This window comes from Etheostoma spectabile, chromosome 19, assembly GCF_008692095.1.
Source record: "Etheostoma spectabile isolate EspeVRDwgs_2016 chromosome 19, UIUC_Espe_1.0, whole genome shotgun sequence".
NCBI lineage: Eukaryota > Metazoa > Chordata > Actinopteri > Perciformes > Percidae > Etheostoma > Etheostoma spectabile.
In genome coordinates, this window is record NC_045751.1 from 12,175,707 (window position 1) to 12,200,921 (window position 25,215).

The window sequence follows — 25,215 nt, forward strand, 5'->3', positions numbered from 1 at the left end:
AAAATCTAATATACAACCCAATTTTAACCATTCATTTTAGCTTTCAGTATTTTGTGTTGTTATCAGTGCCAAAGCTTCATATGACGTATTCAAGTTATTTAGTTATTCTCAGATATGAAACTTTCAATTTCAATCCTTCAGTCTCTGGATGCAATTAAGGTTAAATATCGATCCAGACTAAACTAGCGGTGAAGCGGTAGAGCAAAAAAAAAGTTGAATACAATTATCTATAATAGCTAGCCTATAACACAATACCTGGTTAATAGAAACTCTGTTGGTAAATTTGGAATTACTTCAATTTAAGGAAAGAAATAAACATGAAGATTTAGTGAGTGAGTTCAAAGTGTCATGTTGTTAGTTCTGATGTGGCTGACCGTGTGCAACATCCAGGGTCCAAAACTGACAGGGAAGCATAGACCTCAAAGTCAGGTATAGCCAAAGGTCATTGAGATCTTCTTTATGACGTTTTGTTTACACATACATGAATGGTTCAGGAAATAATTAGGCCTTTATCTATCATGCAGGTATCAGCTCAATCAGGTATCCTCGGAAATGAGCTAACAGGTAGATTGGCAAATGAGTCATTCAAAAAAGGAATTGTTGAAGTTGATATTAAATTAGCCGATCAAAATCAGACGGAAAGGGCACAGTGTGTAGAGAAGTAACTCAACAGTGGCAGTAGGATAACACAATAAAATGGAGGCAGTTTGTGTACACTCAATATTTGTTAAGACGTAGGGGAACAAATTGGAAAGAGCAAGTAACAACACTAAACAGCACACGTCACATAGGGAAGCAGACAGTGTTTTTTGTCATCATGCCAGAAATGTTATTTGCATGTGTTAGTTAAAGGAAATATGTATCCGAGAGAAAGTAGGACATGTTGAAATAAATGAAATGGCTAACAGGAGCAGGGGTAATAACATGCAAGAGTGTGGTGAAAGTAGACAAGGCAGAACATGCTTGCCAGCTTCCTACTGTGAAAAGGTTTGACGAGGAAAATCTGACCTACTGGACACTGTAGGGGTTAACTAACTCCAGAAGATGGCAGTAGTGCAGCATTAAGAATGCTAGCTGCCGCCTATATTCATAAAAGGAGAAGAAGAAGAAGAAGAAGAAGAAGAAGAAGAAGAAGAAGAAGAAGAAGAAGAAGAAGAAAAAAAAAAAAAGAAAAGAAAAAGAAAAAAAACAGCAGCAGCAGACAACGACGAAGAAGAAGAAGAAGAAGAAGAAGAAGAAAAAAAAAAAAAAACAGCAGACGAAGAAGAAGAAGGTTTCAGCCAGTTCTATTCTCGATGAACTAAACATGACGATGTTGACAATTACGATGTTTTCAGTGCAGCTGCACTAACTAAAAGTAAAGCACTGAATACAACGAGGGACGGGGGATAGTGTGTTTAACTAAATCTGGGACAAACTGTAAGTGACGATTTAATACGAGCTGGTTGTCTGGTGCTTAAGAGTGGCTAGCTACGTTGCTAATGTCAGCTAACGAGTAAGATAGCTTTTCAGAAACGTTAACGTTAGCTAGGTGATGCTAAGCTATACCCAATGTTAGGGCGTGAACTCCTTTTGTTGTTGTTCGCATAATTATTTTCACTATTCTTTACCGTTACATCTAGCGACTAGGTTACAAATGTTGGCCCATTCGATCGCGGGCCCGAGGTTTTCATGTTGTCTGGGTGATTTAAGCTTTTAGCTCCAAATCCAGTCCAGTCAGTGCACTGACCTTTTGCATGTGTATGTAACAAAGCTAATGTTTACGCATGTTTGGCCCACGTTAGCTACTTTAACTCACTTCTGCTACCCTCACAGGTTTTGATTACTTGGATCAGGACATACACCATTTTCACGAGTTGACAAGTGGACCGTAAACTCTGCAATGCCTCTGCTGTTTTTGGAGAGGTTTCCTTGGCCCAGCCTGCAGACCTACACAGCACTGAGTGTGGCTTTGCTTGCTGGCAGCATCTTTAGTGCCTACACCACTGTGACTGATCCAGGCATTGGGGTCTTGGAAACTGATGAAACACCTGTCCCCTCTGAAGGGGAACATCTTGAACATCTAAACAATGATATTAGTGAGGCAGAATTGTCAATCCTGTCGTATCTTGCCAATGACAGTCTATTTGTATGGGTGAGTGTCATCCAGTTTAGCTCAGTTTTGCATTTGTTTGCTAAGATGAGGACATTCTTACAAAACAACTAACTGTCACGTTCTTCTCTGTACTCCCCTAGGTGTTGGTCAACACATTCTGCTGCTCTTTGATGTTAACTGCTAAAATGATTCAATATGTGGTGTTTGGCCCGCTCAGGGTCAGTGAGAAGCAGGTGAGTCTGTGTCTAGAACAGTGTTTAAGAAATTATTAACTACTTTAATGCCTGGGGTATTAAGCAGCTCTACTTAAGTCTTGACCTAGCAGAAAAAAATGCATGTAATTTGCTCTGTGTTAATTCCTCAGCATCTGAAAGATAAGTTCTGGAACTTCATCTTCTACAAGTTCATTTTCATCTTTGGCGTATTGAACGTTCAGACAGTGGACGAGGTGGTCATGTGGTGTTTGTGGTTCTCTGCCCTGGTCTTTCTCCACCTCATGGTACAGCTCTGCAAAGATCGATTTGAATATGTAAGTATTATAAACTACACCATTTTTTTTACTCATTCCAGTGCCTCTAACTCTGGTGTATGACTATCAATCTTGTATGGTAATCAAGGGCAGGGCGGTATACCAAATGTATTGAATTATGACATAACATGACATTATGAATCTGTTATCATTCCAAATATACTTCCAACACAATTTTCCTTTCCAATTCAATTAAGAATAGCTACAACAAGTGGGCCACAGCAAAGCAAAGGGCCGCAGGTTGGAGGCAAACCAGGGCCTGCTGCGTTGAGGAGTAAACCTCTATATATGGGTGCCCGCTCTACCAACTGAGCTATCCGGGCACCCAGCCTAAAGCTCTTTTAAATGTTTCTTTCTTGCCTTGAAAGCTTACACCTCTTATGTACATTTGTCATAGTTTAGGACACTGTTGTCGTTTGTACCTAGTTTTATTTATTTTCTGCTACAGACTCTTATTTGTTCAGGTTCCGACAGGACACAAATATGTTTAAAAATGTCAGTTAAGAACAATTTATATATTATAGATATTAGAAGGTATAATAGATAGGCCTACATGTCCCTGAATGAAACGTTCCTATTAATGCTACATAGTGAAGCCGATAGAACTAGGTCCACAGTCTTTGTGGCTGCCTTGTTACTCACAAGGACTGACAGTAAATGGGAGGTAGCCTGAAGCCTGGCATTTGACTTTCAAGCTTTATAAAGTTGTCTTTTTAAAAGATGTGGGCCGTGTCCCCCAAAAGTCTGAGAGTAACTGTACTCTTCTCAGCTCTGGATCTATTAATAGTTCCTTGTTTTGGCATGTGGGGCTGCTGATTGACATGTCCCTGTATCAGATTCATGTTGGGGTAAACAAAATATCAAATTTAATTGACCACCTCAAAAGCACTACTATTTAAAACAGGCATTTAGTTGGTTTGTTGCCTGGGATGTAATGCATTGGTAACTGGCCTACTTAATGTACAGAGGGAAATTTCTGCCTGCCGGGCTGTAAAAATGTATCAGTTTGTATGTGTGTTAATGAATACACTGGGCTACATGTGGTTGTGTGCATGTCTAGCTGTCTTCAAGTCTTTGTTTCTGTCTCCCAGCTTTGTCTACAGATCTGCATTTATGGTCGTTCTTTTTAGGTTGAAGTCAGTTGTGCTAGCCCAGCTGTTTTCCTTCCTGTTTCTGTGGGCTGGTGCGTGTGGGGAGTGTGTGTGCGGCAGGCAAAACACCTTATGTTCTTTGGTGGCATGTTTTATGAAAAACGTGCAGATTTAGTATTGTTTGGTTAGTTATATTCTTTAAATGTCAGAATAATCTGTACTATGAGATTGTGAACATTAATACAAAACACCTGGTCTGCAATGCATTCCTAAATATTTATAATGTTTTATCTTTATTTGTGTAGCCCAGATAAAATGTATTCGTGCATTTGTGTGTGTTATGCAGCACAAGCTCTCCAAGAATTCAAGGACCCTAACAAGAAACCCTAGGACATAAGTAAAGGGAACAACTTTGAGAAAGGCATAGTCCACTTACAATTCACATTTTCTTCCATACAGCTGTCTTTCTCGCCCTCCACTCCCATGAACAGCCATGTACGAGTGCTTTGTCTGCTGGTCTCCCTTCTGCTGGACTGCTGTGGTCTGGCAGTGGGCTGTGGTCTGTTTGGAGCTTCTCATGGCATGCATACCCTCTCCTTTATGGCAGCAGAGGTAAGAACCTGGAGCCACAACTGTATAATAATGGTGGGTGGTGTGTGGACAATGGCATATTGATTGTGGACTTTTTGAGCTTTTGCTGACATGCTCATTATTTTAAATGTGCCCGGGCAGATTTTTAATGTTTTTCATGTTCCATATTGTAAACACTCCAAACCTCTTTTATGGCAGACATTTTGACATTAAAGCTTGAAAAGCACAGTTGTAATTAATAACATAAATAACAGTTGTATTTTATTTAAATGTGCCAGTTCCAGGGCCCCAGTATTGTGCATGCTGGGTCATGAGTATAGCTCACTGGTGCACTGGAATCAACCCTAATGTTTCCAGTTTTTACTGCTACGACAAATCAAAGCATCTACTGTTGAAAAATGCTTATTTATTTAAATACAGAGGCTACAAAAGTCTCCATAAGGGGATACATTTTCAAAGAGAGGTTTAGTCTAACACAAATTGTCACCGCTTCCCATCTGCCCCCATTACTTTATTTAGCTCAAAATATCCTTCAGGTAGTTTCATTTCTTTTAAAGTCACAACTGAAATGTCATATTTTGTTATCCCTAATGGAAAGTAGACCACCAGAGTTACTCCACGTTTACCTGTAACCCTTTTTTTCCATTAGTGTCTGTTGGTGACTGTACGCACTGGGCATGTCATCATGCGGTAAGTTCCTTCAAAGCCTTCTTACAAATGCATATACATGTACACTCTGCAGCAGTACGGATGAGAGCCTGTGCAGATTTAGAAAATAATGGGCATGGGGCTAGCTACGCCATTTGTTTTTCCCCGTGTCCATTACACAAGTGTAAAAAGCTTCTTTGTCCCAAAGAGAGGGGTCAGGATTTTACCAGTAGCAGAAACAACTCTAATCAGCTGAGGCGCTCATAGATACACCTAGATATTAGTCTAACATTAAAACCTGGAAACCATTCACAGTTTACAGTACGGGCACAATGCTCTGGCTTGGTACAAAGCAAATTATGTTTTTGATGACTAACCGTGCATTAGTTTAACTATAAAAAAATGGTTTGTGTTTAACATGTTATTACACACAATGTATTAGGGTGTTTATTGGCATTAGACAATTTCTACACATTTTTTCAACTAAGCACATTGATTTAAAGCTATGAATTCATTCCTATACATAGGACAATGATGAGAAAATTGTGAACTTTGATTCTCTATAGTTATAACACTGTTATCGCTCCTCCTGTTTTTGATGGCAACATACCTGTTTTATCGTACCATAATACCTTTACACCATCTTTGTTTAATACATTATGATTTTCCAATCCCTATCCAAGATAAGGGCCACAACATCCACCATACTGTCTCAATATCACCTGTTTTTCATGGCCTGATTGTGCATGTCCCCTCAGATATTCCATTCATCTGTGGGATCTAAACCATCCAGGGACCTGGGAGAGTAAGGGAACATATGTCTATTACACTGACTTCATCATGGAGCTGGCTATGCTCTTCCTGGACCTCATGCACCATATCCATATGCTGGTAAGACACAGAGGGAACAGGTGTCGGCATGATATGATATAAAAATTTAGTCTCTCACTATCTCTTTTTCCACTCACCTAATTTTGTTTTTTTGTTCATATGTTTCTCGTCAGCTTTTTGGAAACATCTGGTTGTCCATGGCCAGCTTGGTTATCTTCATGCAGCTGCGGTATCTCTTCCATGAGGTCCAGCGCCGTGTCCGCCGCCACAAGAACTACCTTCGTGTCATCAACAACATGGAGGCCAGGTGATAAAATATCTTGATTCGATTGTTTTTCCCCTTTTTACCTCATATTTCTGTGCTTGGTTTGTTCAATTCAAATATCCATCAAGTATTACTTGTTTCATCATTATTTTTGTACTCTGAAACTTATTTGTGCAGATTTGCAGTTGCTACTGCAGAGGAGCTTGCAGCTAATGATGATGATTGTGCCATCTGCTGGGATACTATGTTGACAGCACGCAAACTACCCTGTGGCCATCTCTTCCACAAGTAAAGCGTTTTTTTTATTTTGCAATGCCTGCATGGTTTATATCTGTAATCCAATGTTTTACTGGTACAACTGGCCTGTGTTTCCATTGCCTAGAAAAAAAGGAACTTACAGAATAAAAATGGTGAAAGGAGAGAGTGTAGCTTAATAGCTGGTTTGATTTGTATTGAGAGATGATCTTATGGAAAGTTCCCCATGCTTATCTCTATGTATGGTGAAGGGTATGTGATGATGTGGGGTTATTTTAATTCCAAAGGCCAAGGGAACTTTATCAGGATGCATAGTATCCTGGATCCATGAAGTAACTAGCCTTTAAAAATAAAGATCTGCCGTCCTCTATGGGAATTTATCATAGGGGTGTGTAAACTTATGCCTCCTCTATTTTAAGGAAGAACATGTATTTATTTACAATACATTATTTGTGTGTTTCCAGCTCTTGTTTGCGCTCATGGCTGGAGCAGGACACCTCGTGTCCAACATGTCGGACATCCCTGAACATTAATGGGGACGGGGGCCAAGCGAGAGGACAGCCGCAGGGCGGGGGCTTGGAAGATAACATCGGCCCAGTAGGAGCTGCTCCAGATGCTAGACCACATATCAACCAACACAATCACTTCTTCCACTTTGATGGTAAGTCTGTCGGACACAGATCCTTCTGATAGGCTTTGTGTTACAATGACTTATAAAATCCATACATTCTCTTACAGGATCTCGCATTGCCAGCTGGCTGCCCAGTTTCTCAGTGGAAGTAATGCACACCACCAATATCTTGGGCATTGCTCAGGCCAACAACTCCCAACTCATGGCCATGGTGAGTTTATGTTTACAATCTGATGAAATTATTGTTGGTTATCTGAGAGATGATGCACTTGCAGATAATATTTAAGGCCAGGTTTTGAATTATTTTTAAGACATTTGATGACAGTTTGATTTTTTTAATACTTAATTTGCATGAAGCCAATTGTGCCATTCATTGGTCTCACTCTTCTTTTTTTCTGTTTACGAGCAGCCAGTTACCTGAGTTGTGTAATGTGGGCCAAATGCTCTTAACATCGATACTTTGCTTACATGGTATTTGACTTCCTGGTAAATCCGTGTTGACATAGTGATAACCTCTTTATTTAACTAACGGATTAAACCGAAACTGTTGGTTACAAAAGATGGCAAGCATATTATAAAGTATAACACAAAAAAATTATTTTATACTTTTTTTTATACTAAATCACCAATACTGTGTGTTTAAAACCTGTTTGTGTTCACCTTAAAAAAAGAAATGTAGTTCTAACCACTTGTTATGGTCTGCTCTTTCATCTCCAACAATCTTTCTCTAAATTCTTTTTCTATTGCTCTCTTCCGTTTCCATGTACCTTGTGGTCACCAGGCCCATCAGGTCCAGGAGATGTTCCCTCAGGTGCCCTCCTATCTTGTGATGCAGGATCTGCAGTTGACTCGCTCTGTGGAGGTCACCACCGACAACATCTTGGAGGGACGCATCCAGGTGCCGTTCCCGACGCAGGTCAGTCCGCTTGGGAATAAATGTTAATAGCGGTGCCATTTTTTTTTTTCTCCATTGATACCTCTAAAAAGGCTAACCTTGTTATGATTACACAATGCTCTCCTGATTTCTCCAAATGTCAGTGCTTCCTGGCTCTCTGTTTCAGGTTGATCACATCTATGTTTAGCTGAAAAAGCCAGAATGCAACACTCTGTCTAGAACTGTAACAATTCCAAATTTTGCCGTTCAATTAATTGTCTCAGAAATAATTGCAATTAACAATAAATTTTCTCTTTCAGTCAAATTTCAAGTTTTGAATGAATTCAAGGATACATCTTTTGCTATATATCACTGTTTTGTGACCCAGATATTGTAATAACATAAGCACACAGCCTAGGACGGCTCTTTTATTATCATAAAACATTTTTTTTAACTGTATCCCCCCTATCGTTTTTGTTGCTATAAACATGTATGGGCTCAAGTGCCACAACTAACAATTGAAATAATAAATAAATAAAAAATAGTCTACAATAATCACTTATATATTTACAATTTGGCCTATCTAAACAAAATCAACAATTACTAGTAGGGCTACACGATTATGGCCAAAATGATAATCACGATTGTTTTGATCAATATTGAAATCACGATTATTTTTAGATTTTAACCAGAACAAATTTGATTGTCACATAGGCTATTTATAACGGCTTTCACATTCATATTCTGCTACATTCCTGCTAATACACACACACACACACACACACACACACACACACACACACACACACACACACACACACACACACACACACACACACACACACACACACACTGATTTTTATCAGATCTTCCACTAGTCCAGAACTATAAATCAGTTTTAAGTCAAAGCCAGTTTGCTCTTTTATTAAAACAGATTGGCTTAAAATAAAATGCGAATACAGTGTTTCTTTCCCAGATTGAAAATATACTGCTGCAATGCATGTAAATGAATGATCTAACAAAACATTGCTTCATTTGTGGAGAAGCAGTGGCTGCAAGGACATTTGGTGCACCGGTGCGACCTGGGAAAAATGTTAGTCGCACCCTAGAGCCCTGTGAGCTAACAGACACTAACTAGCACTGGTCACTGCAGAAAAACAACACAGACGGGACAAAATGTTGCGTTTACTAGTAAACCGTGGTAACCTTGTGACCAACGTATGGCGACTGCTATCTATTGTGGAGTTTTCCTCCCGTTACTCTATCCTCTGTGACTGTCTACAACTAGAAAATAAGCTGCGCGTTGCAGGGAACAAATCTGACTGGCACATGATCAGACAGTGGTTTACGGAGCTGTAGATTGGCTTTGCAAAAAACAAACAAACCCCAGAGCGTTTCGTTTTATGAATGGAATGACGCTTTTCAAATATCGCTTGATCACGCAAATTTGATCGTGGGAAGCCAAAATTGTGATCGTAAATAAAATTTTGATTAATTGTGCAGCCCTGATTACCAGTCATACGCCTTAGCTAATGTTAGCAATTAATTGCGTTTAAATTGCTCTGTCAGATATTCTGTCTGTGTTACTTTGTCAGGCTATAGAGCATGCCCCGACACAGGTGAGCACTGGGCCAGATGAGCAGGAAGGGTCCAGTGGAGCCGCTGAACAGGGCCTCAGTGAGTCAGACAGCATGGAGATCAGAGGAGGTCGCTTCTCTAAGTCGGCCGAGGAGAGGCAGAAGATGTTAAAGCAGAGGAAAGAAGAGATTCTCCAGCAGGCACGCAGGTTGGTACACTACGCAGGCTGGTTTTCTACCAAATAGAAAGTGGTGCTACGCCAAGTTTTATATTCAAAAGAAGTTCAATTTCAAAATAAAAAAAGAAATGTCCTTGTTTTTGAAAACATTTTCCCTGCCTTTTCCCCATTACCTTGCATTTTCTCATGCTCATCTGTTGTTTATTACTTTCCTGCAGGAGATATCTGAACAAAAGTCCAGAGGACCAGGAGGATGAGGATTTGCCGGGACTGGAGGAGGACATTGTTCCAGAGTTGAACTTGACTGTGCTTAGACGTAGAACCATGGCGGCAGCTGCAGAGAGACGCATGCAAACTCAACAAGACCCTGCACCCTGATACACAGATTGGCTTCATCACATCATCATCATCCCAGGAGGCACAGACAAAGCTATTTAATCCCTCCCCATTTGGTGTACAGTCAGTGGTCATCACCTATTCAAAACAATAATTAAAAAGCATTGCAAACATGGCCTTTGGACTGTTTTGGGCTGCCTAAAACGGTGGGACTATTGTGAATGGCCTCTGCATCATTGATTTGGAGTATTTGGAGCATTATATAAATTAATGGGTGAAGGGTCACAAAATGCAAAGTTGCATTTCCCTCTATTTACGTGCCACACATTGCAGCTACCAGCTTCAGTAGAGTCAGTTTCTACCATGATTGGGACTGGCTGTTAAAAATGAGCATGCTTTACATTCAGATACGTATAATGTGAAAGGAGTTTGAAGGTGTCATTACTAGGTAAACGCTTTTTGGGTCTTTGTGTGTTTTCCTTTTATATGACTTTATTTTCACGTTTTGCTAATGGTGGAAAGCTACGTATTCTGAATGGAGAAACTCAACTGATGTATTTCTGTGTTACTTTATGGGTTTCAACTGTGAATTATGTGTAGGCAAAATAACATGTTTTTATTCCTTACCTTGGAGTAAGTGAACGTCACTTTAGTATTGTTTGGCCTATCTGTCAAATATGAATGTTTCTCTCAAAATACTGCTGCAAACAAAGTGTTTTTGACCCATATGGGTGTTCTGTATTTAGCGTGTAATATCACCCATAGCAAACAGCTTTGTTATTTAACACGGGGGGAAGTGGGCATGTAAATCTTAGTTTTTCTAATACTATTCCCTTGAGATTCAAAGGCAACAAAGGGGTTGTGTTACATTTTGTACAATGACAATGGGTGTCATCCTCTCAGTCTTTCTTAAATTCCCCCTCTAATGATAAGCAGTGCTCTCTCTGAATAAGAAAATATTTTCTACTGAATATATCAATTAATTATGAAATTTTTAGGATATGTAGAAATTGATAAGTCTGTGACAGCTGGACTTGCTGGACTGTCTTTTGAAGACATGTTGTCCCTCTTGCTCTCTTTCAAGAGGCATTTTCAAGACTTTACAAATCTAATTGCCTTTGAATTAAAGTAGACCTGTTATACTTTTTCTTATTTTCTGTCATCTATAATGTCACAATCTCAGATGTCCATATTAAACATGGCCAAAGCTTCAAATAATGCTGCAAATGTATGTAAAAGTAATCCCTGTAAGCAGAAACGTCAGATTTCAGACGCTTCTGAACACTGCTTCCAACAGCAAACTATTGGGGATTTTTCCCGGCAGAAAAGTGCTGCCATACATCTTTAAAGTTGTTCCTGCCTACAACAGATGGCGTAGAGGCAGTGGCCCTGAAATGCTGATCAATCACAGCAGACTGGATATTTTCGGGTAGGGGGTCTTAAAGAGACAGGCGCTCCAAGAGAGCGTCTTAGACAACAACAAAGTGCAGCAGCCATGGACAGTATGAGAAAAATAAGTGTCATCAGAGCACGTTAACAGGTTCAAGTAGAAAGATACAAGCATGAACCTGAAAATGAGCATAACAGGTCTCCTTTGATATTGCTAGATATTGTATGACCTGAATGACTGACTGATAATCTTGTTCTGTTTAGGGTGTTCTGTTTGTGTTGCAATTGTCTACTCACATGGAGGAGTGCTATTTCGAAAATTATATTAGCGAGGAACATAATCATCCTCGATCTGTTCAAAAATTACAGTACGGTTCAACATGGACTGGGCCCTTTTGAAAATTTCAAAGTCTGAAAGTGGTTTAGGCATATCAATGGCTACAAAGATGGAGACTGTAATTGTTTCATTTCCTATTACAGTGCAAGGGCAGTATGGGGTAAGATTTGCATGAATCTAGACAGTGCTTTTTATTTGCTTCCACTTTATCCCAAAGAGCAGCCCACAAACTTATTCTAAAAGCTGAAGTGTTGTGATCTTTATTTTGTGTTTATTTCATTGCTCAAACTCTGTTTTCGGGGTGTTGTAAGAAGATATAATATAGAATTTAGATTTTAATTAATCATAATGTAAAGAAAAGAATTGGACTGTTTTGTTTTCATTTAGTTATTTAACAACTCTTAATGTCCATGATATATTTTCCTATGCACGGGATTTCTTTCAAAAACATTGCTTATTTAATCAAAACTGAAAAACTTTTTGGACTGAGCTTTCCTGTATTTTTGTGCCTAAATTAAGAATGGTTCAGTTATGGATAATTTATGTAAATCTAGTTTTTGTAAAATATGTTAATACAAAAGACTCAATAAACAGAGCTTCTACAGCTTTTTAACAAAGTATAGTATTTTAATCCTTCTTCTTGAGACAAACCCACTTTTGTTGATGCTTTGTCGAAGTAAACTGCCTTTGCCTCTATTTTCCAAACAGACTACTGCAGACCCACTTATTTAAAGATTACATTGTTTAAAAGGAAATTATATCATGTCTAGTGGGCAGTATCCAATACAATGGACCTTTGAGTTTATTAGTTGTGTGTGTGTGTGTGTGTGTGTGTGTGTGTGTGTGTGTGTGTGTGTGTGTGTGTGTGTGTGTGTGTGTGTGTGTGTGTGTGTGTGTGTGTGTGTGTGTCGACAGGTTAAACCCCACATGTCACTATGAAAAACAATGTGTCTGGATGACTGATTGGATTCATAAATCACGCTCGATATAAGTTGGAATGGTTTCTGGTAATCATTTTGGGATTGTGTACTTTTACTGATCCATTGACGTCATTGGGCTGCGCCCCTTACCTCTAGCATCTCTGCCACGTCATATATGCCAGGCGGAAACAGCAGCCGAAAAAAACCTCCTTTAACTGTCTATGGAAAAAAAAAAACACCCACGCTGTTCTGCTCAATGATGTAGCCCAGCCACCTACATAAGTAGTCCAACTGCCCGGTTGGCACTGTAGTTACGTTACCTCAGTCTGGGAATTCAACTGGACCATCTCTTCTGGTGTTTAACTGGTAAGTAGTTAAGCTACCTAGCTAGCGGTTTAGCATGACAGGCGATCCCAAAGGGATGTAACGTTAACACTAATGTGAAGTTACAGCTCTGGCTCTAGCTAGCTAACTTAGCTGCTCTGGATAGTTTGCCTGACTGAAAGTGGCCTCATCTAACGTTAACTGGTTTGATAAACTATTTCTTTGTGAGCTGTTTGGTAAAATGTAACGGGTAAAGTTACTGCAGGGAAACACTCTGTCTCTTTGGCAAATAACATATCCATTAACACAACTATATTCTTATTTGCGTGGCTTGGTGTTCATCAGAGAATAATGACACCACTGAAGAGTAATGTTTTGCTTCCATGGAAACGAGACTTATGACGCGGTTAGCTCGGTATCTAGCTAGTATTTTTTTTGTATTGACTTTTCTTTTGTTCCTGTATTGTAATTTATATTCGGAGTATATGTGAGTAACTCTGTGTATGGACTTTTGTAAAATAAAGAATTGGAAAACAAAGAAAAAAAATGTTTAAAACTATCGCCGAAACAAGAGTCAATCTCCCAGTGTTAAAGCTACCAGCAAGAGCACTAATTATGTCACCTGTTGTTGACCTTGGAATGTGGAGAGGCATTTGTAGGATGGGCCCGTCTCACATTACATATCCTGAACCAGATCCTGGAAAGAAATTCATGAAAGAATGTTATCACCTCATAGTGTAGTTAGATTATGTGCATTATATTTCATATATTGGTGTGCCCATTACTATGCCAACTTGCTTATCAACCACTGAAGCATGGCAGTAAAGTAATGACAACTTGTATACCAAGTGAAACTGTATTTGTCAGGTCAAAGTTCTGTGCGAACAAATTTATTTTCAATCCTGGCCGACAGTATGACCATTTTAAGTCATTGTGCTGATGCTGTATCTTAGATTGATTAGAAAAAGTCTTTCAATGCAGTGTGCCATACAGACATTTATGGATGCGTGTTTGTAGACTTGCCGGTTTATTTGTGTGTGTTTTTTTTTTTTAAGCAGATATTGTGGGTAATGCTGCTGGACGAGACTCCACTCTTTGAGCCCTCTCTGCTGCAGGAGCTAGACTGGAGTAGCAACACTGTCTCCTTCTCCCCCCCAATTTCCCCATCCAGCCCAGGGGAAGGCCTGGTGCTCAGGCCTCTCTGTACGGCAGACTTCAACAGGGGTGAGTCAAAGATTGGAGGGTCAGCATATTCCACACCAGTACTTCTCAAGAGATTATGAATATAAGAACGTGGTAAATGATGTGGAAAGCATGTTTTCTGTTCCTTGACATCGGATAAGGAAGATCTTACCCGGCAAATAATTCAAAATATAAAACATAACCGCAACATAAATGAGTAATTCACAAGAGATCGAGTGTACCCATCCCCCTGACATTTTCACCAACCGTTTTGTTTTTATGTTCCAGGATTTTTCAAGGTTTTATCTCAACTCACTCAGACGGGCGATGTCACACCAGACCAGTTTACGAGTGAGTCATGCTTAGCACAATGATACGTTCACAAGTAACAGTCTAATTTTAAACCCTAAAGTTGTAACAATTTTTCAAACTTGGATTTCATGCCAAAACATATCTTTACATAGATCAGATCAAACATTTCAGAAGAGGAAAACCCTCATCTAGAAAACACACTTTAAATAAAAACCTATGTCATAAAATATCAATAAAGATAAAAAAAGAAAAATGCATATGTTCTCTGTTGGCTTCCAGAAAAGTTTGAGCATATGAAGAATACTGGAGACTACTACGTTGTTGTGGTGGAGGACACACATCTGGGACAGATTGTTGCCACGGCCACATTGATTACAGAACACAAATTCATCCACTCCTGTGCTAAGGTGAATTTCATCCCGGCAAGCTATTGGCTCATATTTAACGATGGCTACAACTGTAATTTCTATCTACGTTTTTCCTAGAGCCCAATCCCTAAATAATTTACCTATTAATGAAGTACATTTAAATTAATGTAGTTCACCACCATAAACCAAATATTTACACATGAATAAACATTTGTATTTCCTTAACACTATGCAAATCCAATTAGCATTAATAAACAAACATCTATAAAAGGATTGAAATGAAATGACTGGAATGAAGACCCTCTCTATTCTGTTTTGTTTGTAGAGGGGCCGGGTGGAGGAGGTAGTAGTTAGTGACGTGTGCAGAGGGAAGCAGCTGGGCAAACTGTGAGTAGACCTGTGTGAGCCTGACACGTACATTTAGTTTTGGCTTTTTTTTTTAAATGTTTAAGACCTTAAGGAAATATCTTGTTTTGTGCTGATTTATTTTCCTTTTCCTCTATCCCTTTTTTTGTCCCTGTAGGTTAGTTTCAGCTCTTACTCTTCTCAGCAAAAAACTGAATTGCTATAAAATCACACTGGAATGTGCACCCAACAATGTGGCTTTCTACCAAAAGTTTGGATACACTGCCTCAAACGAGACTTACATGCAGTGCCGGTTTTCCAACTGAGGACAACAGCAGCTTTAAACATGGACCACACCTTCATACATGTATGTTGAAGAAATCCGCTCAGTCTAAAATCTCTCTCCCCCCCCTTTGGTAACCATGGCTACCTCACCAGGGGGAGCTCTGTCATCATCTTCCCCCATTATACGAAGAAAGGATTGTCAATTACTGCAAATGTAATGTCTTACATTATTAATAAGTAATGTGCTGTGTACTGACAGAGATAATTTAAATTGTATCTACGGAAGAGGATTATGGGCACTGGTGAAAATTTGAGTTCTGACTTTAATCTCAGAATTCTGACTTGAGAATTCTGAATTGAAACTGACTGACTGACTACCATGCAATAGTCAATAAATATAATTTCTTGAGAAAAAAGATACCAAAGTAAGTTATGCGTCCTAAGCAACTTAAAGAATCAATAAAATGTTTACTACGGTTCAATACAAAACCAAGCATATCGGCTGGAATTACTTTAGCTCATTATTTAAGCTTACTCTCACAGATTTGTTTCTTTAATCATCGAGGCAAATCACCAAAGAAAAGCAGTTTTGTTTCTTTTAATGTTAATAGTTATTAATACTTTGGGTTTTACTGGGGTTTTTATTTTTCTGACACGTCCCCTTTGGTACAAAGTGCTCTTTATCTCGGCGGGCTTTTCTTTGACAGGAGTGTTGCTGTTGACTATAATGAAGGTTCGAATACTGCAAGACATGGTCATTACTATCAGGACTGTTAAAATGCATTTCTAGTCAACACGAGTTTATATTTCGTGAGGCAGTGGTGAGTGATTAACTAAGGTTCTCTAAGTTTTGTATTTGGTCGATATTTGATCACAGCTGTAGGATTAAAACAATGTATGATGGGAAATGGATAAAGATTTTTGTAAATGGAGTCTTATTTAAGTTACGGGAACATATTTAATGTAATTTATTTCCAAATATGTAATAGTCACATAAAATATTCTATGACCTACCATGTTTCTTTTGGTTATATTTCTAGCTGTAAAACAAATCCGTGACATCTGTATTATAATGCTAATTCATGTTATAACTATGAAAATGTTTTTGTACAGACTGGGAAACTACGAGATGGGCAATGTCTACTAATCATAGTTGTGGCCAGAGATGGCAAAGGTATGCACTTCCTGTACTCAAATAAAAGTATAGGTACTTGTTAAAATACTCTGGTAAAAGTAGAAGTACTGATTTAACCTCTTTACTGAAGTAAAAGTAACAAAGGCTGAAAACGTACTGAAAGTAAAAGTAGCCTTGCAAATGACAACCTTTTTTTTTTTTTATGCAAAGCTACCTGGACACCACACACAGTACTGAGTGCAAGGTGAGAAACTTCAGTGGACATGGAAACAGGCTCTTTATGCCATTGCCTACATTTTAAATGGATGTTTGCCAATAGGCCTAAAACATCCCATTTGATTATTGTGACTGGGACTCCAGGTTAATAAGATTTTAACTGAAAAAGATATGAATTCAATTGGGATTGTGAGAATTCACAGATCCAGGTTTCTTTTTTCAGTCTTCCCCTTAACATTTAAAGGAATGTATGTATGTGCTTATATGGCTTCTAAAAAGGATAAATCATGAATTACTAAACAAAAAGAAGTCTTGTAGTGGTGCCTCAAGTGCAACATATATTCCCATTCTCTTAGATTGAATTTGGTGTTGACACAAATAACAGTAATTCCACTAAAATTATTTAAACTAAAGTAACGAGCCAATTTTTGTAAAATGGGAGTATAACTTACCGATATTCGTGTTAAAATGTAAAGAGTAAAAGAAAAGTCGCCACAAAAATAAATAGCAAAGTAAAAATCTGAAAAATCTACTTGAGTACAGTCAAAGTATTTCTACTTCCCATCTCTGGTTGTGGCAAAACATCTTTGGGTAAGATGCATTGTGCACTCAGAGCTCAAACAACTTGTACGACCATAAACTCAAAAGTGGTCAGTTAGTGACTGCTTCTTAGTTACTTAGTTTACTGAAATACACAGCAAGGTTTCCCGAATGTTAAAATAGTAAAAAGTATAACTTGTGAATTCTTTGAATAACATGTAACAAAATACTGTCAAGAATGTTAAGTTATAAAAACACAGCTGAACAGGACACAGTCAGACTCGTTTTTATTAAGCAGTAGGTTGTTATTTTCCCCCAATCCTTACTATCCCACAGAAAGCCTGATATTAGTCCATTATCCTATTACTCCCAAAATAAATGCATTAGCTATTCCTCTTCTCATGTCCTCCACTGGGCGACGTCCTGCTACTTTCCCTTTTGCTGACTGCACCTTTCTGGTCATCTACACAAATTCAAGTATCGAAAGTGCATTATTGCAATACTGTCCCGCTGCAAATGCAAAATGCTTTAAATACTATAAAACTGCAAAAAATCTCCCATCAGTGCATACAGCTCGAAAAAAAAGTTATTAAATTGGCCTGATCCCCCTCCATTCTCCATGTCTCAGACATGAGTGGCCGCCCTCCCACCCCTGACCCTTCCCCTTAGAAAAAAGTTCAAATATTTACATTTTTAATTCCATTAAAAATGTTGGGGAAAATTGAGTGCACTGCGCCACACGGCTAAATAGCAGCAAAGCTCATCCGTTGTGTGCTGCTGTGACCTGCATTGCTCCAAAGTCTTCATCTTCCTCCAGGCTGCGTTTACGGCTTCCTGTATGAAATGTGGAGACAAAAAATAAAATAAAAGTAACTAAAACATACTGCATACGTCAGCACACCCAGTTTGATAACTGTAAAACCTCCTGGATTAAAGAACTTCTCAAACCCTTAACACTTCGTAGCCTGTGCTGGGAGAAGTCCCTGCCATTCAGAGAGAAAAAAAGAAGCTTAAAAATCATAAATGTTCTGGAGGGCTCCAAGTGTTCAAATGTAAGCGTCTGTTCATGTCTTCTGTTCAGTAAGAAATCACCCAATCGACCTGGCTCTCGCTCATATTTGCTGATTTTCCAGCAAATAAAATCCAGCTCCATTGTGGATTCAAAGAAAACTATCACCATTAAAAACGGCTTTGCACAAATGTGCAACCAAGCTCTAGAACACCATCACTGAACACTGGTGATAGATTATGTCAGCTTCAAGACAGACTCAACAATGTGCCAAACAAACAACTAATGCTACACCATGCCTAAATAACATTCCAGTCAACCTTGTTTTGAATTCCGTTCTGGAACAAGTCTGTCTGAGAAACAAAAGAAATTGAGGAGACAGTAGTAGCGTGGAAGCACATTATGTACAAACCTTGCATCCCAGCTTGTAACGAGAAGGACCGGCCCAACTGCATAGGTGACATCATTTTAATGGTTAATTTGGCTAGGTAGATCGCTTCATATTCCTAGGAAACAAACACTGATTATTACAACAATACAAATTCAGTAATTTATATTAGTAATGAGTACAGTCAGAAACAAAGTATGTTTAGGTACAATGTCTTCATCACTGAACATGCTTCAAAAGGCTGACAGTCTGATCTTATTGTGAACAAGTCACAGCATCTCTGCTTTAAAACTAAATATTTATACATCCAACTAAGGGTGAGCCAGAATAGTTCGATCACAGGACCATGATTCGAATCTTCAGAGGCCTAAAGCCCATTTCAGACCAAGGATTTGCGACGAGACAAGTTGAAACTTGCAGCGGGGCGGTGTGCAACATTCTGCAACCTGCCAGTTTACACCAATACGACGAGGTGAGACGGTGTATCACCTTGATAGGAACTCTTTGTACTTCCGTTCTAACTTCCTACTTTCAGGCTTTTTTGTGGGTGGATATATCATTTGTGATATTATGAATATAAACATGGATAACGTTAGTTAATTTTATTTTTATAACTATGAAATGAAACTAAGTTACTATACAGCCTATTATAAATATCAGCGTATCCATACGCCTGCACTTGTGAGCCAGATGTCCAAATAAGTGGATTGCTAAATGTGACCAATAAAGGCTGACTATTGGAAGACAGTAGATATGGTACATGCGTACCATGTATGGTACATGCGTAGGGATAGAAATACAATTTCTGCAGTGTCACACCAATAGTGGCTGACTCAAAATAAGAACTTCTAATGTAAAGATAACCGCCTAGCATATTGTTTCCTAGCCTTTTAAAGTCAAGGATCTTGAGAAAGTATATTTTGTTGACAACAACTTATTTAATAAGGGAATGGGTTGAAAATGCATACTTATGGATTGGACTGTCATGTTGATTAATCAGAATTTGAAGACCTTAAGAAGTTAAGCCTTACCTGTAACTGATGCACAAAGCCCACATTGGGGTTGATGCAAAACCTCCTCTCCTGGACGTGGCTGAATGCATCCCTATAAAGTGAATAAAAGCAAAAGGTTACAACCACAGCCACTGAAATACTGAGATTCACCCCTACAAACAGTCACTACAGGAAAACACATTGACAACATCAAGTTGTATGTTATATATATATTCAAACAATTATGCTGCAGTATATTTCAGTGTGCCGATGTGCGTTTTGTCCCGCTACTAGTCACGCAGTGTTGGAAACAAGCGCACACAAAATACATAAAAACGTTTGCAATGATCGGGAATGGTGTGTTATGACTTTTCAACATTTGCTGCGTGGTTTTCACAAAATCGTCAAAAAGATTTCTTATTGACTTTGATGGGAAATCGCTACCTCTTTGGGGCCATGCTGTATCGACATACTTTAACGTAGAAACCTAATTAAAAGTTTAAACCGAAGACAAGACTTTGGCCTTTATGGGGCTGAATGAGCATTCAGATATCAAGCACGGTTTCTCCTAAACACAGTTTACGTATCGTCCATACCATTGTTTGTACATAGTGACCAGTTAATGCCAACCGCCACATCGTCTCTAAATGGTCCGTGGCACGGATCACTCGGTTTAATCCGGTGGTTGCTCGCGGCTAACTGCTAACAGACTCCGCTGCGAACAATTAACAATACAACTTCTGTCATTATATATGTAATTTATAAAGGGTTCTAGTGTCAGTGTAATGGCCGTGGCTGTGTGAGCTTCTCCCGATCGAACAGAGAATGCCGCCACGTCAGAGAGGCCAAAGTGTCAAAAAGCTTCCCCGTACTTTTTGACAAGCGTCCTTGGTGGGGTGGCCAGAGCTTTTTTTCAACTCAAGTCGGTGGCGTTGTGTACGTACGGTTATTTGTCAGCCAACATGATGTCACAATGGACCACACCCACCAGATTCAATGTAAATAATAATTTTAGCACCATTAAAACACTTTTCATTCAAAATCAACAAACCAAATAAAAACAATGAAAAGCTGTTTTTGGTGTTCTCTACACTTTTCCAACCATGACAACTCTAGTGTTGGTTGAAATAAACACATACTTTACCGATTTACATGTGAATATATGTTGGCTCTATACACGCTAAAAGTACTGTTTTTTTAAATGGAGTCTGGTTGGTTTAGCGCTAGCTATATCATAGCTGTTACTGGGAAATAGAAAGGTCTCAAATAAATTTTAAAAAGGTCTATCTCTGAAGGGTTAAGACACGTAACACTTAATATATTTAGTTTTATTGTTGTTAGGATGTGCACCAAGTAGGCACACTGTAAAAATCTCTGCAGAATTTTTTAGTTCTTTATTATACTTGCATTTTATATTTTTTTTTACATTTATGCGTAAAGTTGACACACCCTTAGATATATGCGAGGCATGGCGTACATGATTGTCACCTACAATACAAAAACACAAGGGAATGTGCATCTATATCCTTAAAAAAAATAAATCATACATGTAAAAAAAAGTTAGACTTTAGACAAAAGCCATAATTTGATGTAAAAAAAAAAAAAAAAAAAGACAAAAAACAAACAAACCCACCTGTATTTCATCCCAAATGTTTCCATAAGGTATGCAATTACTAAGGCAGCACTGAAACAATAAATAAAGTCAAGTAAAGACAATTTTATATTTCCAGCTGTTTAGGTTCTGCTGATCAATTTATTGAAGGAAATTATAAATACAATATTCAAGAATATTTAATTAAAAAAAAAAAAACTTTAGCAGTAACATGTAATGGAAATTAAGTGCATGAGATACAATGCATGTGAACTTATATAATGAAATTGAAAAACAAAACAAACCTCACCTTCTTGATATCCCTGCATTACCATGAACCAGTACCTTTCCTAAAAGAACAGGACAAAAGATTGTTGATAAAAGACTTTTTTCTACTTAAAGCAACATTAAAAGACTTTTCCGCTTTGGTTCCCCTAAGGGTTGGAAGTGGGATTATCCATTACCGCTGTCGTGATGTCTCATCGGAACTACAGATCCGCTATCCGATCTGGGAAACTTGCCTAGTGCGGTTACAGCTGGTAGAGAGCTGCAAAGCGAATGCAGAAGAGAAGTTGATGAACCACAGAAACATTATTTTAAGTTTGCCAGATCAGGTAGCGGATCTGTAGTTCGAATGAGACATAGGAATAAGGGTAATGATAACGGTAATGGACAATTCCGCTTCCAACCTGTAGGGGGACCGAAGAGGAAAAGTTCTTTAGTCTTGCTTCAACACGTATGAAAAAGGGAAATGGCATTACCTCCTGTTGCTAAGCAGCCATCAATAAATTCTTTAGTCTGTTGAATGAATGATAGTATATCAGCCATAGTGTAAATGTCGAACATCTCAGTGCAATGAAACACAGGAAGTAAAAAGCCCACTTAGTAACTCACTGAGGGGAAAAATCGTATTATATTTTCCACTGGATTGTCAGCAATATCTAACACAAGGTATCTGCAAAGAGATAACATTTAGTTTTTAGCGAGAAATCACTTGATCAAATAATATATTTTTTTAACATTTCAAACAAAAAGGCAGTTCACATCAACGTACATCGCACAGTGAGTTCTTACCTAAATGTATGAGGGAAATTAGGTTTAATAAAATTGGCTTCAATGTCTTGGCGGACACACACAACATGTGTAATGCCCTGTCTCTCAAGGCTTGGCAGCTAGACAATGAGAAACAAGAGAACAATATGAGCTATACAAATCTGATCAAATCATGTATTATTTTCTCTGTGTCACTGTCTCAAAGTACCTGTGGTTAACTTCTAAAAAAACAAAAACAAATATTACCTTGCTTTTCATTGCAGCTGAGTAGGGACCTAAAAACAGTCCCGGTAATATCTCCTGAAAATAAAGACAGTGCTAAACATCACTAACAGCACAGGCAGTAAGAATGGCCAAAGCTGTGGTACGCGTATGTGTGTACACACACACACACACACACACACACACACACACACACACACACACACACACCACCACACACACACACACACACACACACACACACACACGGCTTGAGAAAGTTTACACATCCATTCCAAAAAGGAATAAAAAAACCATCTTTCAGATATTGATCTTAATGCCTTAATTCAAAAAATGTGAGGTCCTCAGTGATTAAAACAGCTGTTCCCAATGAATCAAACTAATTAGGATGCTTTAGAACAGCTTGGACTATTTGGAATGGTATACATCTTTGGATTGTCCTATAGACTGACAGTTTGCAAAGGGTATGAATAATTGTGGACATGCCACTTTTTGTTCAAATGTAATTAAAAGATGATTAATAATTCTTTCCACAATGATGCCTCTTGTACATCATCTTATCATCTTCTGGGAGATACCTGCGTCATTTCTAATCAAGAAAAAAAAACTTGCCGGTTGAATAAAAGTAACTTGAAGTCAGAATTTGCCAGGGGTATGAATAATATGAAAATACAGTAAATTAATTCAATGCATTTGTCATGTGATCATATCATCACAATAGGTTACTACTTTGGTGCATAGTGAACCACTGTCAAGCATTATTCTTCCCTATACAGACTACAAACTCATTTTACATACCTGCATTTCTCGTCTCATTGGATAAGCCCAGTCCTGTAAAAAATGGAATTTAAAGCGTGGTTAGAAACTGAGGGAAGTTGCTTTGATGATGTCACAGTTGCTGGAGGTACTTCAGCCACCAGATCAGGGTGTGTAATGAGTAACGTTAGCTACCGGTTTACTTTAAGGACATACGTGGCTAGTGTTTGGTGACAATGCTACTCAGGGTTGGCAGTGAACAGTAGGCTACCTTAACGTTAGTTAGCCTGGAAGAGATACTGGCACAGACGTACTAAAAAAACACGCGGACATGTTTAACAGATCCACACAAATGCGTTATGCTTCTGCCCAACAACACGAATAATTTCTTGCGTATATTTTAGCTGCTGGAGTGGAGGCTAGCTCAGATTAGCCAGCCAAACACTGCAAATCGGCTAACGCAGCCTGTTGTGTACACTCACCAGAAGGTCCTCCTTGGTCGCAGGCAGAGACGGGAACTGAAGTTTGTTATCCTCGTCCATTCTGCTGTCGTTTCGGGCACCGCCGGCCCGGCTTCACGCGCGGTATCGCTGTTTCTCGTGGCGCGGTTAGCTGGACAATCGGTGAAATTTGTTTTGAGGTTCCACATGCATGTCCGCCATGCTGTCCCCTGACAGATGTGTCACATGACCACTCGGCAGATGGTAAAGTGACTCGTGGAAAGAAGGAGAAGAGAAAAATGGCGACGTCTCGTGGTCGATATAAGGACACAGCACTCAGTTCAGGACGTAAGAAAAGAGTGATGCGGGGCTCGTCGCTGTTTTCGGGCACATTGAATAAAATAGCTCTTCATTAATGATTAATTCTTTTGCCAGAGATTGCTCAAAAATATCAGCAGAACAATATTCTAATTATAATAACGCTAATTAATTTATAATTTTAGTAATACATACAGTAGCCTAATTTAGAATGAAGACAGTCGACTGTCAAATCAAGTCACATTACAAACGCGCGCGACAACCGCCACTTGCTAGCCTGGATGCCAGCTGAATTTAGCCTCCCCTCTGCCACCTTTCTCTCAATGTACTGACTGGAGGCGACAAGTTACCGCCATAGTCTCAATATTAACAATCTATGGTTACCGCGCTGCGGTGTGAAAGCATAGAAAGTTAAAGAAAAAGGTCCTGAAGTGACCCTTAAGGTCAAGGGTTAAAGGCATCGCACAAAGAATTTTGGAAGCTAGCATTATCAAATAGTAATGGTTGGTGATATTCATGGATATAAGAAAGTGGCTTTATGAAAATGGAAATCCAACCGATAAAATATAGTTCAGCTTGGGTTTGGACGAAAAGTTGCGGGAGTAAAGAGAAGGAGGGGATGAAATGATGATGGAATGCCAAGCTAACGTTAGACCCGCGGCTGGAGCCCACTGCTGTCATTTGTTCGCGTGGCATGGGATGTGGCTGTCAATGAACCACAACTGCAGTCTCCAGTCCAGATGATCTTGGAAATGAGAAATTCTCGAGTGCAGCTGGCCTTCGAGAAAGACCTCACACGCAAATGCCTGGCTGAATGGAAGGACAAAGGCCCTCGGGAGACTCCGCACGGAGACACGTTACCTGCAGCTCATGGTGAGTCCAGTGTTATAGATGGGTCAGTGTGTGTCTTTAACGGCAGTATACCGGTCTGTTGTGCAAAACAGTAGAGCTGACAGATGTGGTTCAACTCATGTTTGTGGCATGTTGGTGGTGGAATCCAGCAGCATTCTTGCATTGGAAAATGCTTGTGCTCGGCAGACATCGAGTAAGATTTTGTCTGTAGAAAGGTTGGAGTTTGTGATTTGCCAATTTGTAATGTGTTTTTGTATTAAGGATTGGTTTTTTTTTTAACATGGATCTATATGGACGATTGTTTAACACAGTCTATCAACGTTGTGTGTTTTTTTTTTT

At 39.0% G+C, this 25,215-nt stretch overlaps 3 protein-coding genes across 4 annotated transcripts; 2 read left to right on the forward strand and 1 right to left on the reverse strand.

Moving 5' to 3' along the window:
* Positions 1-1,187: 1,187 nt before the first annotated feature.
* Positions 1,188-12,246, forward strand: LOC116706973 (E3 ubiquitin-protein ligase AMFR). Its single transcript, XM_032544058.1, has 14 exons — positions 1,188-1,419; positions 1,816-2,134; positions 2,236-2,328; positions 2,460-2,624; positions 4,175-4,327; positions 4,956-4,996; positions 5,713-5,845; positions 5,959-6,092; positions 6,228-6,338; positions 6,770-6,966; positions 7,044-7,147; positions 7,718-7,852; positions 9,406-9,596; positions 9,785-12,246. Exons 2-14 carry the CDS (start codon positions 1,883-1,885, stop codon positions 9,942-9,944), a joined length of 1,869 nt encoding a protein of 622 aa, XP_032399949.1. The 5' UTR covers positions 1,188-1,419; positions 1,816-1,882; the 3' UTR covers positions 9,945-12,246.
* A 454-nt stretch (positions 12,247-12,700) lies between these two features.
* LOC116707396 (glucosamine 6-phosphate N-acetyltransferase) lies at positions 12,701-16,378 on the forward strand. 2 transcript variants are annotated; one of them, XM_032544713.1, is made up of 6 exons: positions 12,701-12,914; positions 13,931-14,096; positions 14,343-14,405; positions 14,646-14,773; positions 15,060-15,121; positions 15,258-16,378. In XM_032544713.1, exons 2-6 carry the CDS (start codon positions 13,943-13,945, stop codon positions 15,403-15,405), a joined length of 555 nt encoding a protein of 184 aa, XP_032400604.1. In that variant the 5' UTR covers positions 12,701-12,914; positions 13,931-13,942; the 3' UTR covers positions 15,406-16,378. The 2 variants fall into 2 exon arrangements, with proteins under 2 accessions (XP_032400604.1, XP_032400606.1); XM_032544715.1 differs by having other exon boundaries at positions 12,707-12,914; positions 13,928-14,096.
* Positions 16,379-17,527: 1,149 nt separating this feature from the next.
* Positions 17,528-23,999, reverse strand: LOC116707395 (serine/threonine/tyrosine-interacting protein A-like). Its single transcript, XM_032544712.1, is given in 12 exon segments — positions 17,528-18,089; positions 18,677-18,770; positions 19,684-19,756; positions 21,278-21,328; positions 21,546-21,585; positions 21,997-22,033; positions 22,130-22,190; positions 22,310-22,407; positions 22,535-22,588; positions 23,309-23,341; positions 23,749-23,820; positions 23,823-23,999. Coding segments are annotated over 12 exon segments (780 nt in total). The 5' UTR covers positions 23,916-23,999; the 3' UTR covers positions 17,528-18,015.
* Between the last annotated feature and the right edge of the window lie 1,216 nt (positions 24,000-25,215).